The 25723-nt window shown below is 42.2% G+C and overlaps 1 protein-coding gene across 2 annotated transcripts in view; it reads left to right on the top strand.

The window, feature by feature from the left end:
• Nucleotides 1-4974: 4974 nt before the first annotated feature.
• Nucleotides 4975-25723, top strand: part of LOC142650788 (stimulated by retinoic acid gene 6 protein-like) — a 77119-nt gene continuing 56370 nt past the window's right edge. For both annotated transcript variants that reach the window (XM_075825640.1, XM_075825639.1), the window contains exons 1-3: nucleotides 4975-5156; nucleotides 23488-23563; nucleotides 25202-25302. In XM_075825640.1, coding sequence (XP_075681755.1) covers nucleotides 5146-5156; nucleotides 23488-23563; nucleotides 25202-25302 — 188 coding nt within the window. In that variant the 5' untranslated portion in view covers nucleotides 4975-5145. The remainder of the gene's footprint in view (nucleotides 5157-23487; nucleotides 23564-25201; nucleotides 25303-25723) is intronic.

Raw genomic sequence — 25723 nt, 5'->3', positions numbered from 1 at the left:
ACGGACGTAATTCGGGCGTTTTACGCCTCGATTTATGTCCGAAAATGCGGCTCGATAGCGTTGGCAAACATCTGCCCATTCATTAGAATGGGCCTTACGATGTTCTGTGCACACGGTCATTTTTTTTTACGCCCCGCTGACTAAAGGCAGGGCGTAAAAAATACGCACGTGTCAAAGAGGTGCCTGTCACTTCTTCAGACGTAAATGGAGCAGTTTTCTATGGACTTCATGGAAAACCAGCTCCATTTAACGTCCGTAATGGACGCAGCAAAAAGCGCCTCAACATTCCATTACGGCTGAAATTACGGTGCTGTTTTCTCCTGAAAACAGCCTCGTAATTTCAGCCGTTACGGACGCTGCCGTGTGAACATACCCTAATACCTTCTGTGTTACAGAAAAAAAATGTATTACAAATAAATTTTGGCAAAAAAGATGTAATTTGTAAATTTACCCTCTACTTGGCTTTATTTCCTGTGAAACGCCTAAAGGGTTAAGAAACTTCCTGAATGCGGTTTTGAATACTTTGAGGGGTGCATTTTTTAAAATGGGGTTATTTATTGGGGGTTTCTAATATAGAAGGTCCTCAAAACCACCTCAGAACTAAACTGGTACCTGTAAAAATAGCCTTTTGAAATTTTCTTGAAAACTTGAGAAATTGCTGCTAAAGTTCTAAACCTTGTAACGTCCTGGAAAAATATAAGGATGTTCAAAAAACAATACAAACATAAAAGTAGACATATGGGAAATGTTAACTAGTGACTATTTTGTGTGGTATTACTATCTGGTTTACAAGCGGATGCATTAAAATTTTAGAAAAATGCAAATTTTTGCAAATGTTCTCTAAATTTGTGTTTTTCACTAATAAATATTGAATTTATCGACCAAATTTTTCCACTAACATAAAAGTACAATATGTCACGAGAAAACAATCTCAGAATCGCTTGGATAGGTAACAGCATTCCCAAGTTATTACCACAAAGTAACACCAGATTTGAAAAAATCCTGAAGGAGTTAAGCTTACCAGCAATGCAGCCACATGGGAGAATACATGATGGTGTCTTTCCTCCACAGCAGTGTCTGTAAATGTGGGTTCTTCATCCCAGAATGCCTCACTTCCTTTAGTGGAGGGATGGGAGCAGCAGAGGAACAAAATACTGACAGGGAAAGTCAGCCACTAGATGGAGTGCCTAAGTACAGTATGCAAACATTAATGATGCTGGAGGCATTAGAGATCGTGTGAGTGTCTTTAGATAGTGCCACACTGCCCCTGTAGATACATCCAAAGATGTAGATAGTGCCACACATTGACCCCTGTAGATAGTGTCCCACGGTACAACAATCAAACTCACCTGTCCCCCTCCTCACACCGTCCTCTAGCGATGCAGGCCTGGTCTCTTCTGACCAGGCCTGCTCCAGCTAATGATGACTTTGCGCCACCTGCATTACAAGAAAAGCGCTGAATGGTGGCGCAGGAAACTGATGGTTCCCTTGCCTCGCCAGCACTGTCAATTGTATCCACGCCCTAAGGACGCAGATACAATGAAGTCTAATTGTATGTAAGGGCCTCCTAAGCCAGAGGGGCCCACTGGGGGACCCCAAGAGCCAGGCCCTGGTCACAGGGGGTTTTCCGGGCAACTGGGGCAAACATTCAGCTGTGATTGGCTGATTAAGTTTCAGCCAAGTTAATTTGATATTACCTTTTTTTGGCAGACATTTGTTAGCCGTCGGCTAATGTGATCATTCACATAACATTTTCTGTGATGTAATGTAGACATTTTGAAAGTCACATTCACATCAGCTCTTCCCAGTTGGGTTATGAGAACAGTTTTTTTCTATCACAGGTTTACTAGTCACATGTATTTGCAAACATTGTGAAACATTCTCACATTATGTATACTGCACAAACATATGTGGAGCAATTTCATAAACAATATTATATACCTGTAAATCCTTCGTTAATCTGATTTGATTTTAAATGGATGATCTAATGTTTAGTAAGTTTTCTTCAGAAAAAAAATATTGAATTGTTATACAATGAACAAAAGACAAAATGCAATTTATGAATTATTTTATAATGTGTAATTATCACACTGAAGTGCATTGCTACCTAAAATACTCTGTAAAATACCAATTTTTAAGAATCCTAAATGGCAAATCTGCCTAGTTATATAGTACCATGTTCCTATATTGATATGTAACTATAAAAGGACAGGGGTATAGCTAAAGGCTCATGGGCAACGATGCAAAAGTCCTTCTTGCCCCCCTCCCCCAACTTCTTCTCATGGTCGACGGCCTGCTTTCAGCTGCATCGATCGGTCTCCTAAGTGACCCAATGATGCAGCACTAGCAGTCAGGGGTGTCGCTAAGGTCTTCTCAATTGGGGATATTGCCCCTGATGTTTTATGTCCCCCCAGATTTGTGTGTGTATATATATATTTATATATATATATATATATATATATACACATGTACACACACACACACACACACACACACACACACACATAAAAAAAAATCTGTATATATAGGAGAAAGTATATTTATAGCACTACGAACCCTATAGCTATGGATAGGATTAACCGTGGCCATTCCCACCCTGGTAATGCTAGGCTTCTGCTGCTATGTTGTATCTGGCTGGTTATAAAAAATAAGGGGGGCCCACAATGTTTTTTCCAATTATTATTTTTTTTTTCATAACCCCCATTTTTCATTACCAGCCAGATAGGACATAGTAGCAGGAGGCTAGCATTACCACGGTTGGAAGGGCCATGTAATTTGGACTATCCCGGCCTAATAATACCAGCCTGCGGCCGCCCCAGTGCCTGTCCAATTATCATACTTACCTTTCCTTGGTCCGTTACAGTTAACAAAGCAGTGACAGCTCTAAGCTGTCATTGGTTAGTTTACATCACGAGGTTCCAGGTCATCCCCGGATCATTGGCCTACTTTTAAAAGTAGGACAATGAACTGAGGTAACCAGGCACCACATGATGTAAACTAACCAATGATTGAATAGAGATGTCAATACTTAGTTTATTGATGCTTGTAAGGGGCGCAGGATCAACACGAGATGTGCCAGAATTTGGCTCATCTCAGGCGTGTGCGCCAATAATAAGACCTAGTGCGGGAACTCCTTCAGATACAAAAGGAGTCCCTATGCTAGGATTTATTGGCGGTCATTCACCAAATTTCAAAAGTAGGTGAATGACCGCTAGTAACCAAATAAGGCCTTGTTCACATCTGCATTCAGCATTCCGTTGTTCTGCTCCGTCAGAGGAGCACAACAACGAAAATGGCGGAAGTTCAGGAGACAACCGGTGCCAGACGGAACCCATTGACTTTAATGGGTTACATCCGTGGTTTTACTGAAAACAGATGTGAATTAGGCCTGGGTGACGGATGCAACTGTATGGCAGCCATCACAGGTATACGTTAAACGTATACCTTGTGGAGCTCCCGACATCACTGTCCATGTATGGACAGTGTCGTCGGGAGCAGTGCTGGAGTCCCCGGGCAGAGCAGTAGTGTCTAGTGGCAAATACGGGCCTGGATACAGGGCCCAGCAGACAGTATCACACCATATGTGATACTATCTGCTGGACAATGTATTTAAGCCTACTACATGGTAGGCTTAGATACATGGCCCATGCATGACCCTGTCTGCTGGGCCCTGTATCTAAGCCTACCACATGGTAGGCTTAGATACGTGGCCTATGTGTGATCCTGTCTGCTGGGCCCTGTATCTAAGCCTTCCACATTGTAGGTTTAGATACAGGGCCACAGCAGACAGTAATCTTATACTTACCCTCCACTTTGGCTCCGGGCGCAGTGGAGATCCTGACGCCATTCAGCATCACGAAGTTGTGACGTGACGTGATGACATGACGTGACGACGCAGAAAGACGTCACGACCTCCACTGTGCTCGGGAACAAGAAGTGTAAGTATACTGTTACTATAGTAACAGGGACCCGTGTAGTTTATTACATAGGCCCCAGTTACTGTAGTAAATTTTAATAGACGTGGTGCGGGGTGCTGAGGGCCCCCTGGCTTCAGGGCCCAGTCGCAATTTCGACCGCTACGACCCCTATAGCTACGCCACTGATAAAGGAATCCCACAAAGTCAACGCCTTTTTAAAAGGAAGTTGGGCCTAGCAATCAGCTGTTATCGCCAGGGAAAGCTGGACCTGGGGCACTGCTGGAGAAATGTAACATTACATGCGGGTCATTAAAAGTATTAGTCGTTCATGTAATGCATGGACTCACTGGTTTGGGAAACCTACCTTTATGACATTTTTTCTAAGAAGGACGTATGGACAGAGATCTTTATGGTAAGACAACCCCTTTAAATGTCCATCAGCCAGGAAGGGAAGATATAATTAGGAAATTGCAGCATAGAATTTCTAACAAATTTCTGCAGCAATTCTGTTGAAAAATGCAGACATTCCGCTGCTCCAAAAACGCACCATCTCCTGCGGTTTTTACGGCAGAAAATGGTGCGTATTTTGGTGCGTTTTTCTCAAGGTTAGGAGATGGAAACAAAACACAGCAATTCTGGCCACTTTCCGCAGCAGGAATTGACATGCTGCGGTCCAAAAAATACGCACCGCATGCCAATGTCTTCTATGAATTTTTACGCAGAGTGTGGATGAGATTTGTTAAATCTCATCCACTCTGCTGCTACTGTATTCTGTGTGGACGAGCCCTAAAGATTTACGTTTGCTGCTGATTTTTGGAATTTAAGTTAACATTTTATATAATATTGATATGGTATGCTATTGATAGTAAAGAGACATGTTCCTTTAAGTTTCACAATGACTAAAGCATTACACATACACACAGTATCAGGAAGAACCTACTAAAGTACTGATACGGCTTAGTAAATATTTGACAGTATGTTTACTTAATTATTACGATGTCACCAAGAGCAGCGAGGAAAAATTCAGCCCTTGGTGTTATTAACTTTTAGAGACACGGATACCTTTCTCCATTGAGTCACCGGACGTCAAAAAGATAGTTACTCAACATGTGCAGCTTGATAAATCTTTTGGCATGAAGATTACTTTGTACAAGATCTATAGACATAAAAATTGATCTGTGGCCTCCTGACTGTCATCAATAACAACTTGCTTCGAAATACCATCATCATGCATACAAGGTAAGGGTTATTATATTTTCTTTTCATTTTATTATTATTGTATATTTAATATATAAAATTCCTATACTATCTAGTAGTCTACAACCTTGGGTAGCTGCACAGAATTAATAAACACATGTAGCCAGTGTTCAGAGCTGGAGGAAAGAATATAGCAGTATAACAGGGAGCCGGCAAAAGACAAGGTCAAAAATGTAGCCAAGGATCAGAAGTCAGCAGCCAAGATGACAAAAACTAAGAGAAAATGCACAGAAATGACATCATGAATGAAGCAAGGTCAGAGCCAGAAATAATAATAACAGAATATTTGGTCTAAAGACAGGCGCATTGTATAAAGCACTTAGGCAATAAGTGTTAGAAAATGCTGGGTATTAAACCCTCTCCTGAAGATGTAATTCGAATAAGCCAGTTGCCTGCTAGCCTGAACAAAGTGCCAGGGAGAGCAAGCAGAGCAGCGTCATAGCCCGGCAAGGTGAGTAATAGCCATTACAACCTGACCATAAAAAGGACAAGTTTCCTCTGACTTGACCTGCTGGTTGCGGACATGACCTGCTGGGACATACACTGAGAGATATGTATTGTTTCCACTGTTGCAGATATAATTCATATGCATTTCTGTACATGTATTTTCTCATCTGATAGCGGATTAATCTCTATGATAGTAGAGAGGCAGCATTGCATTATAGGCTAGGGCATGTTGAAATTTAACTTGCAAGATTATTTTCCTCAACTGCAGGTGGGGGACACTCGGGAGGCATCAATGCACTTTAAATTGTTGGTGAAACCCAATTCAATTGTCAGGATCTACCAAAATCTGTCTAATGTTGATAAGGCTCGTGTACACTAACCAATTATCCTCACAATTTGCTCATGTTGGAGCCATCATAATGTCAATTGGCCAGTGTGAATGAGGGAAATTTAACAATAAAACTGTAGAAGTATATCAACGATAAAAACACTATAAAAATAATCGTTACCGGAGCATTTACAATAGGTATTGCTGCCGAGTGCATGGCTCTTACTAGAGCAATCGTTAAGCAACGGTAATGCTTCTCGCTCAGGGGTTTTCCTCCCCACCGACTGCGAGCATTGTACTGATGGAAATAACTGTCCATCTGTGGTTTGAAATATCATGGTCTGTAAACGGGCTACTAATTAAGCTGGCCATATACTAGAGATTTTTGCATTTTTTGCTGACCGTCGTCGCTTTTCGTGACACAAACAAGGGTGATGTTTTAACTCAAGAGTTGTCGTCCAAAATGATAAACATCGCAGGCCAGCCATAAACGACAAATTATTCAGAAAACGTCCTTCTGGAATCCCTAATGTATAGCCAGCTTTACAAACACATAATGCTGGCCTGAAAACTGTAAATGATAAAGGGGAGGTAGAGGGCATTATAAATATACCTTTTGTCTTGTAAGTTGCGAGAAAATTATGTTTAATTTACCCGATGCGCCAATCTCAGTTGCCACTGAGGCGGGACCCGATGTGTAAGTGCTCCTGCACTGCACACTGCAAGCTCCGCCCCTCTGCTCTGAGTGACTGCTCTAGCAGTCTACTGATTGTCCGCTAGAGTCGTCACTCAGAGCAGAGATTGGCACATACGGCTGCCACACCGTGGGGGTTGAAACGTCAGTTTCTCAGTCATGCAACTGCAAAATGCAAAACTGCTGTCAAGTTCCCTTTAATAATTATCTTTTCCTGTTGGATTGTTGACAATTATCATTACATATTTGGCCAGCGTAACAAAGAAAGCACCTTTTCTTCAAAGTCATTGTTAGAGTATTTTTTTTAATCAAAGTCATTGTTAGTAAAAGATAACCCATGTATGTTCTGATAAGCTAGAAAACTTTTCCTGGTGTTACCAACCCAAAGTTTCATGTAATGATTATTGTGGATTTGTATGGAAATTCTTAACTCAAAGGCTGATTTTTAAAGAATTGGGAATATTTCTGCTAGGGAACATCTGAAATGCATGCATTTTTATTGCGATTTGCCATGGTGTCTAACTGCAAATCGTGTTAAGAAAGCATGCATTTTTTTCTGTGCCGTTTTTGGCCGTGTGACTACACCCGTAGTGATATTTCAAAAGGATGGAAAATATCTTTGATTGACTTTTTCCCCAACTATCAGGATGCAGAGAACATTTTTCTAGGCCTTATCCCTGCCACTAGAAGCTAAACTTTTTATCACTTTTACATATATAGGTGTAGCACGCAACATGAAAAACACGGTTAGGCTTCGTTCACATCTGCGTCAGGCTTCCATTCATGGTCTCCGTCAGACCTTTCCATCAGGGGAACCCATGACCGGAAACCATAGCTTATGTTGGCATTACTATTGATTTCAATGGTAATGCTTCCGTTGCAGTTGGTTTCAATTTGTCTCCGTTCTGTAATGTTTCCATTGTTTTGGCGGAAACAAGAGAGCAGTCGACTATGCTAATGTTTCCACCAAAACACCGGAAACCTTACAGAACGGAGACAAATGGAAACCATTAGCAACGGAAGCATTACCATTGAAATCAATAGCAATGCCAACATAAGCTATGGTTTCCGTTCATGGGTTCCCCTGATGGAAATGTCTGACCGAGCCCATGAATGGAAGCCTGATGCAGATGTGAATGAAGCCTTACTTACATGCAGTATTTCATCAAGGTGCAGCCATAGGGCTGAAAATTGAGTTTGGATTATCAAATTGCAATAATGACCATAAGTTTTGATGAGACTTCTCCAGTGGCGTAACTACCGCCGTAGCAGCAGTAGCGGCTGCTACGGGGCCCGCGGCATGAGGGGGCCCGTGTCGCCCGCCGGCACGGGCCCCCACCATGGCCGGAGGCTCTGCTAGCAGCCGCTATGGCTGCTACAGCGCGACGCCACTGAACAGTATGGCAGAGCATGGAGGTATCTCCCCGCTCTGCCATTAAACAAAAGACACGTACAGGATAGGGGATATATGTGTGATCGCTGACAGCGATAAGGAGAACGGGGGACTGAAAGTCCCCTGAAGTTCTCCATCACAAATCTCGGACTTCCGGGGTCTGTGTCGGCAGCTCTGGAGAAATGAATGGAGCGCGGTTCCCGCTTGTGCGCATGCGTGACCAGCGCTCCTTTCATTTTTAGTGAGCTGCGCAGACGCCGGAAGTCAGAGGTTAGTCATGGAGAACTTCAGGGGGACTTTCAGTCCCCCGTTCTCCCTATCGCTGCCAGTGATCACACATGTATCCCCTATCCTGTGGATAGGGGATACATGTCTTTTATTAGGACACACTGTAGGTCGCATTTTTTTGGGAGGGGGACGCTGTATGGCGTTCCCTACAGGGGGGGCTGTATGGCGTTCCCTACAGGGGGGGGAACGCTGTATGGCATTCCCTACAGGGGGGGGGAACGCTGTATGGCGTTCCCTACAGGGGGGACGCTGTATGGCGTTCCCTACAGGGGAGGGGCTGTATGGCGTTCCCTACAGGGGAGGGGCTGTATGGCGTTCCCTACAGCCATACAGCTCCCCCCCTGTAGGGAACGCCATACAGCCCCCCACTGTAGGGAACGCCATACAGCGTCCCCCCCTGTAGGGAACGCCATACAGCGCCCCCCCCTGTAGGGAACGCCATACAGCGTCCCCCCTGTAGGGAACGCCATACAGAGTCGTCCCCCCTGTAGGTAACGCCATACAGTCCCCCCTGTAGATAACGCCAGACAGCCCCCTCTGTAGGGAACGCCATACAGCCCCCCCCCGTAGATAACGCCATACAGTCCCCCCTCTAGAGAACGCCATACAGCCCCCACTGTAGATAGCGCCATACAGCCCCCTCTGTAGATAGCGCCATACATCCCCCCCTGTAGATAGCGCCATACAGCCCCCACTGTAGATAGCGCCATACAGTCCCCCTGTAGATAACGCCATACAGCCCCCCTGTAGATAGCGCCATACAGCCCCCCTGTAGATAGCGCCATACAGCCCCCCCTGTAGATCGCGCCATACAGGCCCACCCTGTAGATAGCGCCATACAGCCCCCCCCCCCGCGTAGGGAGCGCCGTACAGCCCCCCCCCTGTAGGGAACGCTATACAGCCCCCCCTGTAGGGAAAGCCATACAGTCCCCCCCTGTAGGGAACGCCATACAGTCCCCCCCTGTAGGGAACGCCATACGGTCCCCCGGTAGATAACGCCATACAGCCCCCCCGTAGATAACGCCATACAGCCCCCTCTGTAGATAGCGCCATACAGCCCCCTCTGTAGATATCTACAAAGGGGGCTGTATGGCGTTATCAAAAGGGGGGGTTTGTAAAAAAAGGCACTATCTGCAAAGGGGGGGGTTGTGTGACACCCGGGGGAGGGGGGGCCCCAGTCAAAAGTTTGCTATGGGGCCCAGTCTTTCCTAGTTACGCCCCTGGACTTCTCACTCTATAGCCCGCGTAACTCTGCAAGCACAGAGATCAGGCATGGATGAACATGATTTTGCCATCTTAGCTTGAAGTGACTAATAATGAGATTAAAGATCAATTAATACAAGGGCATGTTTAAATACCAGCTTCCATTGATCTGCTGATATTACAAGCAGCCTGATCTAATAGTATGGGTGTGGCCAAAAGACTGCACTATACATGACCATGTGACTGGCATCATTAATGATTGTACTGTAGTTCTAATCAATTAGGATCAATATTTCCAACAATCCAAATATTCAAGCTGGGTAAAATAGAGAACTTTTGACCAGTGTCTATAATAAAAATGTAGATGCTCTGTGATTTTTTTTCCTCCGATCCAGCTGTTTCCGCAGGATGATTGCCAACACCATTAATTTACAGAGCAGGTCAGGATGGGGTTAAAGATATGTGCTTTTTTTACGTGCAAAATATTGTATACCAGCCATGAGGGGACTTAAAGGGTTTTTTCAGCATTAGAAAAATTGCTAATTTTTTCCTTAAACAGCACCACACCTGTCCATGGGTTGTGCCTGGTATTGCAGCTCAGCTCCATTGCAGTGAATGGACAGGTGTGGTGCTGTTAATGGAAGAAAGCAGCCATGTTTATCTAATCCTGGGCAACCCCGTTAAGGAAGAAAAGTGTGTCTAACAAGCCTAGTAATTTGTGGCAAATATTTTATGCCACACGTCATGCATATAAGAATAAAGGAAACTATGTGGACGACATAATTATGGACAGTGGCATAATTTGCTATTGCAGGATAGAAATGTGATTTCTACGAACTTTTTTTTCTAACAATCTGTTGTGGAACCATTTTGCCATTGATAACAGCTTTATGTTGTGCAGATGTTGGTGTATCACCGGTTCTGGGAATTTTTTCATCATAGTGGAATACGGTCATCGGATGAAATTGAGATTTTTATTATGTATTGAGATAATAAAATATTGCATGTTAAAATACAGTCCAAACCATATATTTAATCATACATAGAAGAAAGGGGGCCTCATAGCAAATAATAGGTAAATAATTCTAATAGGACACCATTTTGGTACAGGGTTGCGCTACCCAAGAAAGAAAAGCCTGTTTTTGTTTTCCCCTTCACACCCTTTTAACCCATTCCCGCTGCAGCCCGTTTTCAGATTTTGATTTTCGTTTTTTCCTCCCCACGTTCCAAAAGCCATAACGTCTTTATTTTTCCGTCGATATAGTACTATGAGGGCTTGATTTTTGCGGGACGAGTTGTAGTTTTTTGTAGCACCATGTATTTTGCCATATAATGTACTAGGAAACAGGAAAAAAAAATATTTGTGGGGTAGAAAAGGAAAGAAACAGCGATTCCTCCATGGTTTTTTGCGTGTCGTTTTTACGGAATTCACTGTGCAATTAAAACAACATGATAACTTTATTCTTTGGGTCAATACGATTACGGCGATACCAAATATATATAGTTTTTCTATATTTTACTACTTTTACAAGTGTAAAAAAGAAAATTTATTTTGTGTTTCGCCAAATTCCGAGAGCAATAATTTTTTATTTTCCCGTTGATTAAGTGGTATGAGGGCTTTTTTTTTGCGGGATAAGCTGTAGTTTTTAATAGTACCATATTGGTGTACATGCAACGGTTTGATCACTTTATTTCATTTCTTGTGGGAGATGAGGTAACCAAAAAATAGAGATTCTGGCGTTTACAATTTTTTTTTTTTTTACGGCGTTCACCGTACGGGTTAAATAATTATATATTGTAATAGTTCAGACTTTTACGGACGCGGCGATACAAATTATGTTTATTTATTTTATTTTTTTACTATGCTCTGGGGGAAATGGGAAAAGGGGAGTTTTTTTAACTAATTTTTATTTTTGAAAAAGTCCCCCTAGGGGACTTCAACCAGCGATAGTTAGATCGCTTGCACGATATACTGCAATACTAATGTATTGCAGTATATCGTGATTCTGGCAGGCAACTATTAAGCCCTGCCGAAGGCCTTCATTAGGCTCCCAGGCAGCCATAGCAACCATCTCCCCCCGCGCGATTTCGTTGCGGGGGGCACGATGAGCTTTTAGAGGGGGTCGCCCCCCTCTCTCTAATGATTTAAATGCTGCGGTCGGTATTGACCGCAGCATTTAACGAGTTAAACGAGCGGGATCGCGCTCAAGCACGATGTCGCTCGTTACTCCGAAGTGTCGGCTGTAACAAACAGCCGACACCCTCATCGTATGAAGTGGGTTCACTCCGTGAGCCCGCTCCATACTTCCCCTACCCGACTTTGGTGTATAGATACGTCAAATGTCGGAAAGGAGTTAATGACCCTTCGCCAATTCCCTGCCCCCTGTTTGCTGGCTGTCACGATCTGTGTGTATTGTGGCCCACTGGGCCGTACCACCTTGATGGTATGGCAGCTGGCCAGCAGAATACAAGTCAAAGTCTATAGTTCGTATAGGTGTACATGTGGTAACTTCAGACAGTAGCAGGATAGGCTCGGATGGGACCTTGGCAGCAGGCAGACACCAGGCATGGTGTAACAAGACAGGCGTAATATACAGCACAACACGACTCCAACTCTACATGGCACTGGAACAAGATAGCACGGGATACAGGGTACAGGTAGCAGGAACGGGAACACTGGAACTGGAAAACACTCAAGGGACCATTTGCAGAGACAGACACGGGTAGGTACAAACAACGCTCAGGCAATGCAGGAAGGGCCAGGGCCCTTCTTATAGTCCAGGGTGATCTGGGAGCAATCAGCTCCAATCTAAAAGATGTGTGTACTCTGACTCATTGAGGCCGGGAATGAGCTTGAGCGCGCACCCTAGTGGTCACTGCAGGACAGGACAGCCGCATGTGCTGGCATCTCTGGGGAGGACGACGTCTGCAGGAAGATAGAAGTCTGCAGTCAGCGATCGCGGACGTTACACTGGCAATGTAGTTTCACTGGAGAGGGGAGTCCTATAAAAGGTTCTCACTACCTAATGGCAAAGCGGATGGGAACAACCAGGACTGGGCCTCCTCTCTGTTATTTACGTCCTTGATTCCACATGCACCATCATTTGAAACAATTTGCACAATTTTCAAAATTTGTGCATATTATATTATGACACTATTGATAAACCTCTTACAAATTTTCCAGTTCAAATGATAGCAGGATCAGTATAATTTAACAATAAAAGTCACTGTATCAGTAACTCCGTTATTAACCCCTTCCCGCACCTTGGCGTACATGCACGCCCAGATGAGCAGTAACTTTGCGCACCTGGGCGTGCAGTTACGTCTGTACTTTAAAAGTTAACTGCCACGCGGCGCTACACCGCAGCGGCGTTTAACTTCTCAGGCAGTCTGCCCTGATGTCCGGGCAGAGAACAAGGGACCAATTGAAGCTGTCCCTTGTTGTAGATCGCTCTGATTGGTTAGTCTGTGAAGACTTACCAATCGGAGCTCACTTCTTAGTAGGAAATACGTCACAGGCTCTGATCTCCTCTGTTGGAGTCAGGAAGTCGAGGAGTTCAGAGCTTGTAGCGTCGTGTCGTGTGAAGAGAACTGTTAAATTCCGAAAACCCCATAATATCCCCATTAACCCCTTGATCATAGTGTTTGTGATCAGCGCCCCCCTTTCCTCTCCCAGTCTATAATGAAGCTTTTTTTTTGCGCTTTTTTTTTTTCAATTCATAAAACTCTAAAAAAAAAGTTTAGTCAGTGTTAGTCAGCGTCCATTTAGTCAGTGTTAGTCAGCGTCCATTTAGTCAGTCTTAGTCAGTGTCCATTTAGTCAGTGTTAGTTAGCGTCAATTTATTCAGTCTCAGCGTCACTTAGTTTCAGACCGTCTGTTAGCGTCAGACCGTCCGTTTGTCAATCAGTCAGCGTCAGTCATCGTCTTTTTGTCAGTGTAGTTTAGTCAGTGTTAGTTTTAGTGTCATAAAATAAAAAAATAAAAAATATTAGTGTACGTTAGTGTTAGGTCAGCTTCAGACCGTCCGTTTGTCAATCAGTCAGTGTCAGTTAGTCATCGTCTTTTTGTCAGTGTAGTTTAGTCAGCGTCAATTTAGTCTGCGTCAATTTATTTAGTGTCAGTCAGTGTCAGCGTCACTTAGTTTCAGACCGTCTGTTAGTCAACGTCAGACCGTCTGTTAGTTAGTGTCAGTCAGTGTGTGATTGTCAGTTAGTCATTGTTTTTTTGTCAGTGTAGTTTAGTCAGTGTTAGTCAGTTTTAGTGTTATAAAATAAAAAAAATATTAGTGTACATTAGTATTTAGTGTTTTATGTAAAAAAAAAAAGACAAAAAAATAATTTTTTTGTATACATATACATTCAAAAAAAATGGCCCGCGAAACCTTTACTGCAGAGGAGGCGTATGAGATGCTCGCATCGGACACCGATACTGCGAGTAATGCTGGGTCCGCTTTTGCTCTGTCCTCCTCAAGCGACACCGAGGAACCTCCTCGCAGTCGCAGGAGGGTTAGTGTTCAGGTTACACCTGCACCTGAACCCAATTGGTTGCCCCCAACCTCCTACACCCCCCACGTACCAGACTTTACTGCTGCTGCATGGGTCCAAGTCCAGACAGCAGGGCTGTCCGAGATTGAGTTTTTCCAGCTCTTTATTTCGGACAGCCTTGTGGAAAATATTGTTTAGCAAACTAATCTATGTGCTCAACAATTTATTGTGGTCAACCACGAAAGTTTTTATGCCAGGCCGTACAGGTGGCATCCCACTGACAAAAATGCAGAAATGCTGCAGTACTGGGGATTGGTACTGAATATGGGCCTAACGAAGAAGCCATCAGTGAGCGCTTATTGGTCCACAGATATTCTGTACCACTGCCCATTATACCGCACCACAATGCCCAGGGCTCGTTTTGAGGCAATACAGAAAGTTTTACATCTCAATGACAATTCCCAGTGCCCCCCCCCCCCGGATGACCCCAATTTTGATAGACTCTACAAAATTAGACCCCTTATTTCCCATTTGGCCCAAAAATTTTCATCATCTTATACCCCTGGCAGAGAAATTGCCATTGACGAGCCCCTGGTGTATTTCAAGGGAAGGGTAAAGTTCAGGCAGTATTTGCCCAACAAACGTGCCAGGTATGGCATAAAAATTGACAAGTTGTGTTAGTCGGAGTCGGGCTACAGAGACACGTTTAAAATATGAGGGAAGGGACAGTCAAATTCAGCCACCAAACTGTCCACCCGTCCTGACCACAACTGGGAAGATTGTCTGGGACATCCTGCACCCACTGTTTAATCAGGGGTACCACTTGTATATAGACAACTTGTATACAAGTGTACCCCTGTTCAAATGCCTGGCGGAGCAAAAAAACTGTGGCGTGTGGGACGGTCCACAAAAACCAGAGACATCTCCCAAAAACCCTTCTCGGCCAACCACTGCAGCGTGGGGAAAGCAGGGCCCTCCTTAGCGAAGGGGTCCTATTTTTGAAGTTCAGGGACAAGAGGGATGTCCTAATGCTGACATCAATCCATGATGCCACCTGCTCTCTTGTCCCTGTGTGTGGTGCAACACCCACCACCACGTCACGGCCTGTCTGCATCCAGGGCTATAATAAGTTCATGGGGGGAGTGGACCTTTCTGACCAGATGCTCAAGCCGTACAATGCCATGCGGAAATCCAAAATTTGGTATAAAAACTTGCGGTGTACTTTATCCAAATGGCAATGTACAACTCGTTTGTAATTTACAGGAGCACTGGTCAGGAGGGGACATACCTGGAGTACCAGGAGAAGGTGATCAAATCCCTTCTCTTTGGGAATGTGGCAGAGGTAGGAGAAAGTTCTACCTCTGCAAGTACGGATGTCCCCAAGATAGTTCCAGGACAGCACTTTCCTGGTGAAGTGCCGCCCACAGGAAAAAAAAAGGCGCCCCCAGAAAAAGTGTCGTGTCTGTGCCAGAAGAGGCATAAGAAAAGACCCGACATACCAGTGTAACACCTGTCCCACCCACCCTGGACTGTGTATGAAGGAGTGCTTCCGGATATACCACACCTGTCTGGAGTTTTACATTTTATTTTCATCCGTCCCTTTCACTTATAGTTATAGTCCCTTCCATTTACAATTACCGTCGCTTTGATTTACCATAACCATTTCACCATTTAAAAATTGAAGATCCCCCATAACAAAACTAAAAATACTCATTATACCCCTAGATGAATACCTAGGATTTGTAATATCTTTTAAGCCGAAAAAAAGTGGATGCTGAGAAGCAGAAAAGTAGTGAAAAATAGAAAAATACTTTGACATAAAAGATACAGTACAATAATGATAAAAAATCTATGGACCAACAGTTAGAAACGGAAACTCAACTAGGTATTTCCCAACTATGCACAGATAGCTAATTAAATGTATATTGGCCCTACAATGAGAGTAATATGTTTAGCTAATAACATGACCATCAATAACTATGACATAAATTTGTAATAGCTATATGAAGTATATGCAAATAGTCAACAAAGTGAATGAACGATTTAACCAAATACAAATATGGCCCATCAGAATAATGTAATCATGGGATAAATACCACATGTAAACGTATTGTCTATGGGCAATATGGACACACAAAGTATACACAAAATACTAAAGAAGCATATATGCACTTCATGGAGAGTGATGTCTAGTAGATCACAACAATATGCAATATTTTATAAGTGCACAATCATAATAAACTACATACGTATAGTGTGCATAATAATGAACTACATACGTATAGTGTGCGTGCAAATGATTCAATATACATTGGAGGGATGAAAGAGACATGATGAAAGAGTTAATAAAGCATATCGTGGGGATATAACATAACCATGGTGAAGAACGGGAAGAGCCACAGCTGAGATCCACCCCAACGCGCGTTTTGGCGCAAATGCCTTCGTCTGGGGGTGGTGTTAGACCGAAGTCAGAGCCTATTTAAATGGGGCCGAACCTATAGCACAAGCATGCTTCACCTGATGTGAGTACTGGATATAATGACTGGATATAATGACTAGTGCCCTCCCTGTATACTTACAGGTCGCTGTATCCTGGACGGTGAAGTGGCCGCGCCCCCGAAAGCATCAGCCGCGATGGGCCGGAACCGAAAGCACGTGACCGCGTCAGAGAGACCCGGTCACGTGGATCCAGCACACTGACACACCACGGGCGACGAAAACGGGGGCCGGTCACCACCCACCAATGAGAGAGCGACACAGGGAGATCGAGTAAATCAGGGCAATGCTAAGAGTGCAAGCAGTGATAGAAAAATTAAGTATATGAAATACGGAGATACCGCAATAAGTAGATAATGTATACAGCAGACTGATGCATATAGAGTTGATGCAACATAAATCATTGGTTATAACTTAAAGAAAATATCAGTATATAGATAAGTAAAAAGTGAATATATTTAAACCGATATGTGATAAAATTAAAGACCATACTAAATGTGTATCGTGTAATATAAATGTAAAAGAATCTTATATATATATATATATATATATATATATATATATATATACACACACACACACACACACAGCTGTAAATGTTAATAAATACATATTGAAAAAATATATATATATATATATATATCAGTATCAATATATAAATAAGTAAAGAATAAATATATTTATACCAATATGAGATACAATTGAAAACCATGTTGAATGTGTATTATGTAATATAAATATAGAGAAGTTTTTATATACACACACAGCTGTACATTTTTTAGGCCTTTGCAAACATGACATGTGCCCAAAAATCATCCAAGTAAAATAAGGCCTCAAAATCCTTGTGGTGTTCCAATACTTTCTGGCCCTGCCATATGTCCAGCAACAGTAGATTAGAGCCAATTTGAGGGTATTTCTAAACTCAGAAGAAATGGGCCATAATTCACAGTATTCTACGATATATTCACTTGTGCTCCCACAAGATAGGAAAATTATAATTCACTGAAGTGCTGAATGAGTAAAATGTATCAATTTTATTTCATAACTCTCTAAAAACAGGGGTACAATCACCACTGTGAAAAAGCCCCACCGTGTGCATTAAAAACGTATTAAACAAATACTCCAATTATTGGTTCAATTGTGAACCCTCTCTAACTGGGTATACTTGAAAGATAAATATTGGGATCAGCGTTTTAACATTGGTGTAACAGTGGATTAGACCCTAAAACACACCAGAGCCTGCAGTTACTGCTCCTAAATCATCTGGTGCTAGGGTAAACAACAATGCCGCTGTAACCTACGCTAAAATCCCTCACTAACCTGACCCTACGCGTTTCTAAACATATCATCAGGGTTCTGTAACTTGGTCATTCTGGCTATGATGCCAGCGATATTCAAACATGAGCAGATATTCTGCTGTACAACACGGAAGCGTGCGCGCATAGATGTCAGTGGCACGCTTCTCTCGGGACCCATAGTTTATATAACTAATACTCCTCCCCTCGGGCTTTGGCAGTGCACTTCAAAACAGCCAATCACCATGGCCCACCTCATTCGTGACGCCTGCCCATGTGACTCCCGGCCATCAGCTGACATATCCGGAAGACACATCGACAACGTCAACCAAACGCGCAGGCGCAATGGGAGGCCGAAAGCGCAACTTTTCACTGCACATGAACCCATAGTCAACAGGGAACGAGTATGATAACAACATTAGGGTAAAGATTGCGGATCAGCTCAAAACCGCAACTCAGCTGCCGAAGATGAAACACCTTCTCTGTAAATACACATTTGCATGGATAAATAAGCGATATTCACATTTACCACACTACAGGATCTCAGTCATTCACTTGGACAGGTACAACTACACCTGTCAGACAATTGATATATTACAAATAATTGTATGATATCCAGCCACACATAAATTCCCCAGTTGTAGAATTTAAATAAAACAGGTGTAGTTTGTTTGCTCATTTAGACCTTCAGGCTGTACACAAGCCAGTCTATAAATCCACTGGGCCTCTTTGCGCAGAATGAGATTGTCCCAGTCCCCTCCCCGTTTTGGAGGACGCACTAGTTCAATCGCCTGGAATTTTAAACATTCTGCTCTGCCCTGATGTTTTGCATGTACATGTTTGGAAATGGGAGTATCCCTTTCATTCTTAACATCTCCAACATGTTCTCTAATCCGGCGCCGAAACTGCCGCACCGTTTTCGCCACATAATTCAGTGGGCATGGACATGTTATCAGATAAACCACCCCTGCTGTTTTACAGTTAACAAAGTCTCGGATGTTATACTCGACTTTGGTGGTAACACTTAAATTTTTTCCCATTTTGGATAAAGTCACAAGCTTTACAACTGCCACATCTGTGTGTGCCTGGTATCTGCCTATTCAACCAGGTTCCTTTTTGTGTTATAGGGTCAAAACAGCTGTGCATTACCCTATCTCTGATGTTCTTGCCTCTGCGGAACGTAACAGAAGGCCATTGTGTAATTTGATCCGACAAATCCACATCTGCACTAAGAATACGCCAGTATCTTTTTAATATTTTCATAATCTCAGATTGTTTGGAGTCAAAGGTACCAATAAGTCTCGTAACTCTTTCTACCTTCCGTTGTCTAGGGACTAACAGAGTCTGCCTGTCTGAATCCCTCGCTCCCTCATAGGCTTTTTTAATTACCCCCTTGGGGAAGCCTCTCTCTTTAAATCTATTTGTGAGATCTTGTGACTGTAGCTCAAAATCATCCATAGAGCTACAATTCCGGCGTACTCTCATAAATTGGCCTCTGGGGATACCTCGTTTGAGGGGATAAGGGTGACAACTATCCCATTGTAAAAAATTGTTAGTGGGTGTCTCCTTGCGATGTACCTTAGTGCGAATTGTACAATCCTCAGTTTTCATAATCTTGAGATCTAGAAAAGATAATTCCTGATCACTGATTTCACATGTAAACCTCAGCCCTAAGTCGTTTACATTGAGGGCTGCCACAAAGGCATTGAATTCCTCAACTGTGGAATTCCAAAGCAGCAACACGTCATCAATATATCTAATCCATATGCCTATTGATGAAGTCCACTTTGCAAATTGTTCCCCAAACACTACTGTCTCTTCCCACCAACCAAGATATAAATTCGCATATGTGGGAGCAGTAGGACTCCCCATTGCTGTGCCACGTTGCTGATGAAAAATGCGATCCTCAAAGATAAAGATGTTCCTTTCTAACACAAAATGTAACAATTGCAATACAAGCTGGTTATGAGCCAAGTATTGAGTACCTCGAGATCTTAAAAAATATTCCACTGCCTCACAGCCAAGATCATGTGGAATGGAGGAATACAATGCCTCCACATCAAGGCTAGCCAACAATGTGTTAGGTTCAAGCGTAATGCCATCAATTTGTTTTAAAACATCCATAGTGTCACGCACATATGATGTAAGGCCTAGCACAAAGGGACGCAACACTTCATCTATATATGTGCTCACATTCTGGGTTAGATTATTAATACCTGATACAATAGGTCTGCCACGTAGGGGAGGGTACCCTTTATGGATTTTGGGCAGGCTATAAAAACATGCCATGATGGGAAATTGTGGATACAAAAAATTTAATTCATTAGCACTAATCAGGGAACTACTCTTTGCATCACGCAAAATACCTAAAAGCTCCTTTTTAAATTGTGCTGCAGGATTCTCCTTTAGAATGGTGTAACAGTCAGGATTGAGCAAGATGTCCTCACACATCTTCTTATAGTCTTCTCTACTCATCACCACAATATTTCCACCCTTATCGGATGCTTTAAGAACGATATTTTGTCTTTTTTCTAAAGTGGTAAAGGCTACACGTTCAGACCAAGACAGATTGTTGTCTATTCTACTCCCATCCTGACCCAAGGCCTTGATCTCATCTCCCACCAAGTCAACAAACAGATCCACATTTGTAAAGTCTCCCAGTGGCGGTAATTTCCTACTTTTGGTTTTTAAATTGGTAAAAGGACCTAGTCCTGGAGCTCTATCTGATTCCTCAAGCAGCCCTTCCAAAGCTTCTAGGCCTTCCAAATCAGATTCTTCTAAACCCATTTCCAGACATTTCTTTCTATTGTGATGCTTAAAAAACTTTATCCATTTCAATTTACGAGCAAACAAATTTAAATCCTTCACCCAGGTAAATGAATCAAATTTCACTGTAGGGACAAAATGATAGCCCCTTCTCCAGTAGCATAATCTCAGATGGACTCTGATAAATTAATAATTTGTAACTTATCTGTTCCTCTTCCCTTTATAAATCCTTTTGTCCCCTCAGCATGTAGCGGGAAATGGGGGGATTGTTGGATAAAAAATTATTACTGCCACTGTTGGAAGAAGCACTTGCCCGGCCTCTATTCCTGCCTCTGGCACCCCCCCTATATTTTTGTCTACCGCCACTCGTCCCAGAAAATGGACCCACTCTTTCAGAGTCTGTAGTTTCACTCTCAGATGTGGAAGGGTCAGATTCTCTTAAACCCCTACTTTGCTGCTGCTGCTGTTGTTGTTGTTGTTGTTGATTAACAAAATCGTAAGCTTTTTTCTCCCTAAACTCCTGTAGATCTCTTTGGAACTGGAAGTGCTTACGCTCTTTTAGATGATTAGTAAACCTCTCTAGAGATTGTTGCAAGGTTTTATCTTTTTTATCAAATCCTGGGGTATCTACCAAAGTCTTAACTGTTTCAATCTCTTTTTTCAATTCAACATTGATATGCTCAAACTGGATTTTTTCCTCTTCTACCAAAATTTGCATTAGCCTCAGTGAGCTCCCTGTAATCTCCTGCTCCCACCTCTCTCTTATGTTTGGTGTTTTTAATCTAGAGGCTGGAGCAATAGGGACTCTCAAGCCTCTAGGTACTATTTTATTCTTGAGATAGTTTTCCAGACTCTGAATTTCCCACCAGCTCCTTGTATAATCCTTATGCAATCTAGTGAGATTTTTGAAAGTGGATTTAAGGGACGCACCCTGAGTCGTATACACCAGTTCACACTCTGAAAAGACGCTTTTAGCCTCACTCATCCATCCTTCTGTGCTCAAATCAGAGAGTGCAAAGGTTGCCATACCCAGATAACAATATATAATCAGCTGTAATAATTCGTAAATAATTCACTGTATTCTACGATATATTCACTTGTGCTCCCACAAGATAGGAAAATTATAATTCACTGAAGTGATGAATGAGTAAAATGTATCAATTTTATTTCATAACTCTCTAAAAACAGGGGTACAATCACCACTGTGAAAAAGCCCCACCGTGTGCATAATAAACGTATTAAACAAATACTCCAATTATTGGTTCAATTGTGAACCCTCTCTAACTGGGTATACTTGAAAGATAAATATTGGGATCAGCGTTTTAACATTGGTGTAACAGTGGATTAGGCCCTAAAACACACCAGAGCCTGCAGTTACCGCTCCTAAATCATCTGGTGCTAGGGTAAACAACAAACTCAGAAGAAATGGGCCAATAAATGTTGAGGTGCTTTTCTTCACTTGCATGATCAGTGTCTGAAAAATCTGTCCTATAAATGAAGCATTTGTGAAAAAATTTAGAATGTTCTTTTTCACGCCAGATATCCACAAGATTCTGCAAAAAAAACTATGGGGTTAAAAAAGTGATCACACCCCTAGAAAAAATTCCTTGAGGGGCGTAGTATCCAAAATGGGGTCACTTTTGGGGGGTTTCCACTGTTTTGGTCCCTCTAGTGCATTGCAAACGCGACATGGCACTGAAAACTATTCCAGCAAAATCCGCGCTCCAAAATCCAAATGACACTCCTTCACTTTTGAGCCCTGCTGTGGGTCCAAACAGCAGTGTATTACCACATATGGGGTATTGCCGTAATCGGGAGAAATTGCTTTACAAATGTAGTGGTGCTGTTTCTCCTTTATTCCTTGTACAAATTTAAAATTTCTACTTTTTTCAGAAAAAAAAGTAGATTTTCATCTTTACACACTAATTCAAATAAATTTAGCAAACAAACTGTGGGGTCAAAACTATACCCCTAGAAAGATTCCTTCAGGGGTGCAGTTTCCAAAATGGGATCACGTTTGCGGGGTTTTTACTGTTTCGGCAGCACAAGAACTCTTCAAACCTGACATGGTGCCTAAAATATATTCTAAAAAAAGGAGGCCCCAAAATCCACTAGGTGATCCTTTGCTTCTGAGGCATGTGCTTCAGTCTGTTAGCGCACTAGGGCCACATGTGGGATATTTCTAAAAAGTGCAGAATCTGGGCAATAAATATTGCATTGCATTTCTTGGGAAAAACCTTCTGTGTTACAGAAATAAAATTATAACATATGAATTTTGGCAAGAAAAATTTAATTTGTACATTTCACCTCGTTTGATTTAATTCCTCTGAAACACCTAAAGGGTTAAAACACTTTCTGAATGCTCTTTTGAATACTCTGAGGGGGGCAGTTTTCAAAACAGGGTGATTTATGGGGACTTTCTAATATATAAGGCCCTCAAAGCCACTTCAGAAATGAACTGGTCCCTGAAAAAATAGGCTTTTGAAATTTTCTTGAAAATATGAGAAATTGGTGCTAAAGTTCTAAGCCTTGTAATGTCGTAGAAAAATAAAAGGATGTTCAAAAAATGATGCAAACATAAAGTAGACATATAGGATATGTGAAATAGTAACTATTTTGTGTGGTATTACTATCTGTTTTCCAAGCAGAAACATTTACATTTGTTTAATGTTTTTCACAAATAAATATTAAATTTATCACTAACATAAAGTACAATATGTCACGAGAAAATCTCAGAATCGCTTGGATAGGTAAAAGTATTCCGAAGTTATTACCACATAAAGTAACACGTCAGATTTGAAAAAATCATCCACAAGGCCAAAACAGGCTCAGTCCTGAAGGGGTTAATAATCGCAATCTTTCATCAATTCTTCTGCAGATAATGAAGTTCATCTCTTGTATAACATTTCCTTTCACAGAACAATCAATGACAATGGCACCTGTGATAGTCTAATAAATACGGATTTGTTTCTACATTATTCACTTATTCCTTCGGTGAGTATTATGTTATAGAAAGTGAATGAATAGTGAAATACTTAAGTATAATTTTATTTGTACATGTACTTCAGGTTCATGAAAAACAAAATTCATAATTTGTGCCGACTCACAATTATTGAGATGATGATAGAATGGATTATTTAAGATACATTATAACATTCTGCTAAGCCACTTTAAGGGAACGGATCGATGCCTATTTTTACTGCAGGATGGGATGCAATAATGGACCTGCAATAATGTAGCTGGTACAACCAACAACCGCCATGTTTATCTCAGCCCTTAGATGCTCCAATTTTGTCTGTGTTCACATCAGTGTTGCCCTTCCGTTGAGGGGTTCCGTCGAAGGTTTCCGTTGGGTTGACTCCTCAACGGAAAGGCAAACTGAAACCTTAGCTTTCGTTTCCCTCACCATTGATCTCAAACTCGCAGTCGACTGCGGTATTGATTCTGTCAAGAACAATGGAACCCTGTCACAACGGTGACAAACGGAAACCATTAGCAACGTTTCTGTCACCATTGAGATCACTTGTGAGGGATACGGAAGCTAAGGTTTCAGTTTGCCTTTCCGTTGAGGGGTTAACCCAACGGAAACCTCCAACGGAACCCCCTCAACAGAAGGGCAACGCTGATGTGAACAGGGCCTAAGGGTAACTACAATTTTTTTCTGTTTGTTTTGGGTGGTGTACAATTTTAACACTAGATATAACATTATCCTAGCCAATGTACAAAGTGCCAGTCATGGTGCCCCATACTACCTTTTACTATGAGGCACTATGATTTCTGGGTATGCCCTTGATTGTCTTTAATAAATTGGCCAGACAATAGTTGGCATTAAAGATGGTATCCCTTCACAGAGAGTGATGGCATATTGCTAGGATATGCCACCGTTTTCTGATCGGTGGGGGTCCAACTGCCAGGACCCCAAAAGATTCTGAGAATAAAAGAACCACGTGGTTTAGCGATGTGGTCCCTTCTATGTTTTTCCCACATTTTGTGACTGGTTGAGCAGGGAACTGCAGCAAAGCCCCATAAAGTTGTATGCATCTGTGTTGCAGTTCCTTGCACAGTGGATGTCCAGAAGGATTAATGTGCAGGGAAAATTTATCAAGGGGCTGCATTGCAAAACCCTTGCTGCGACCCCTTTATTCTCATGATCATAATATTTTCAGTAGTCGGACCCCTACTGTTCAGAAAGTAATCGACATACACAGTGACTTTCTGTAATGGAAAAACCCTTTCGGGGTATGTTCGCACGAGGTCATTACGTCCGTAATTGACGGACGTATTTCGGCCACAAGTCCCGGACCGAACACAGTGCAAGGAGCCGGGCTCCTAGCATCATAGTTATGTACGACACTAGGAGTCCCTGCCTCGCTGCTGGACAACTGTCCCGTACTGTAATCATGTTTTCAGTACGAGACAGTTGTCCGGCAGAGAGGCAGGGACTCCTAGCATCGTACATAACTATGATGCTAGGAGCCCGGCTCCCTGCACTGTGTTCGTCTGGGACTTGCGGACGAAATACGTCCGTCAATTACGGACGTAATGACTTCGTGTGAACATACCCTCATACTTACATCAAGTTTGTAAATCTCTTACACCTGAAAGTTTATCATAAGTTTTTTTTTTTTTAAGGTTATCATAATTTTAGCTCTTTCGTTTCTTGAGAGACGCATCAATAGGTCAAAATTTGATGATAAGATACAACTTCTTGATAGACGATTTGGATTTGTCATGTAAGTGTCTTCATGCATTTTTTTTTTATATATAAAACTTAAGGTAAAGTCCTAACCTCTAGAGGAAAAAAATCCCTTATTACCAACAGCCTATTTTAGACATACACATAGTTTTAGCAAGTTTTTTTTAATTTTTTTAAATAAATAATATACATTTATATAATTAAACCAATGTGTTATATAGTGAGAAATCAGAAGATAACCCAAGCAAGCTTGAATACAATACAACCCCTTGTATCCTATTCTGGCCTTTGCTGTGGACATAGGCTTGTTAGCTTTACTTCCATATACTATTAAGATGTTGAGGAGGAGACGGTACAAAGAAAATCTTAAAAGGTTGAGACTTAAATTAAGGGGGGTTTTACACAGGACGATTATTGGGCAGATGAGCGTTCATATAACGCTCGTTGCTGATAATTGC

Source organism: Rhinoderma darwinii, chromosome 1 (genome assembly GCF_050947455.1).
Source record: "Rhinoderma darwinii isolate aRhiDar2 chromosome 1, aRhiDar2.hap1, whole genome shotgun sequence".
NCBI classification, from domain to species: Eukaryota; Metazoa; Chordata; class Amphibia; order Anura; family Rhinodermatidae; genus Rhinoderma; species Rhinoderma darwinii.
Note: the sequence above shows the minus strand (reverse complement) of the source record. Positions and strands in the feature narration are given on the sequence as shown.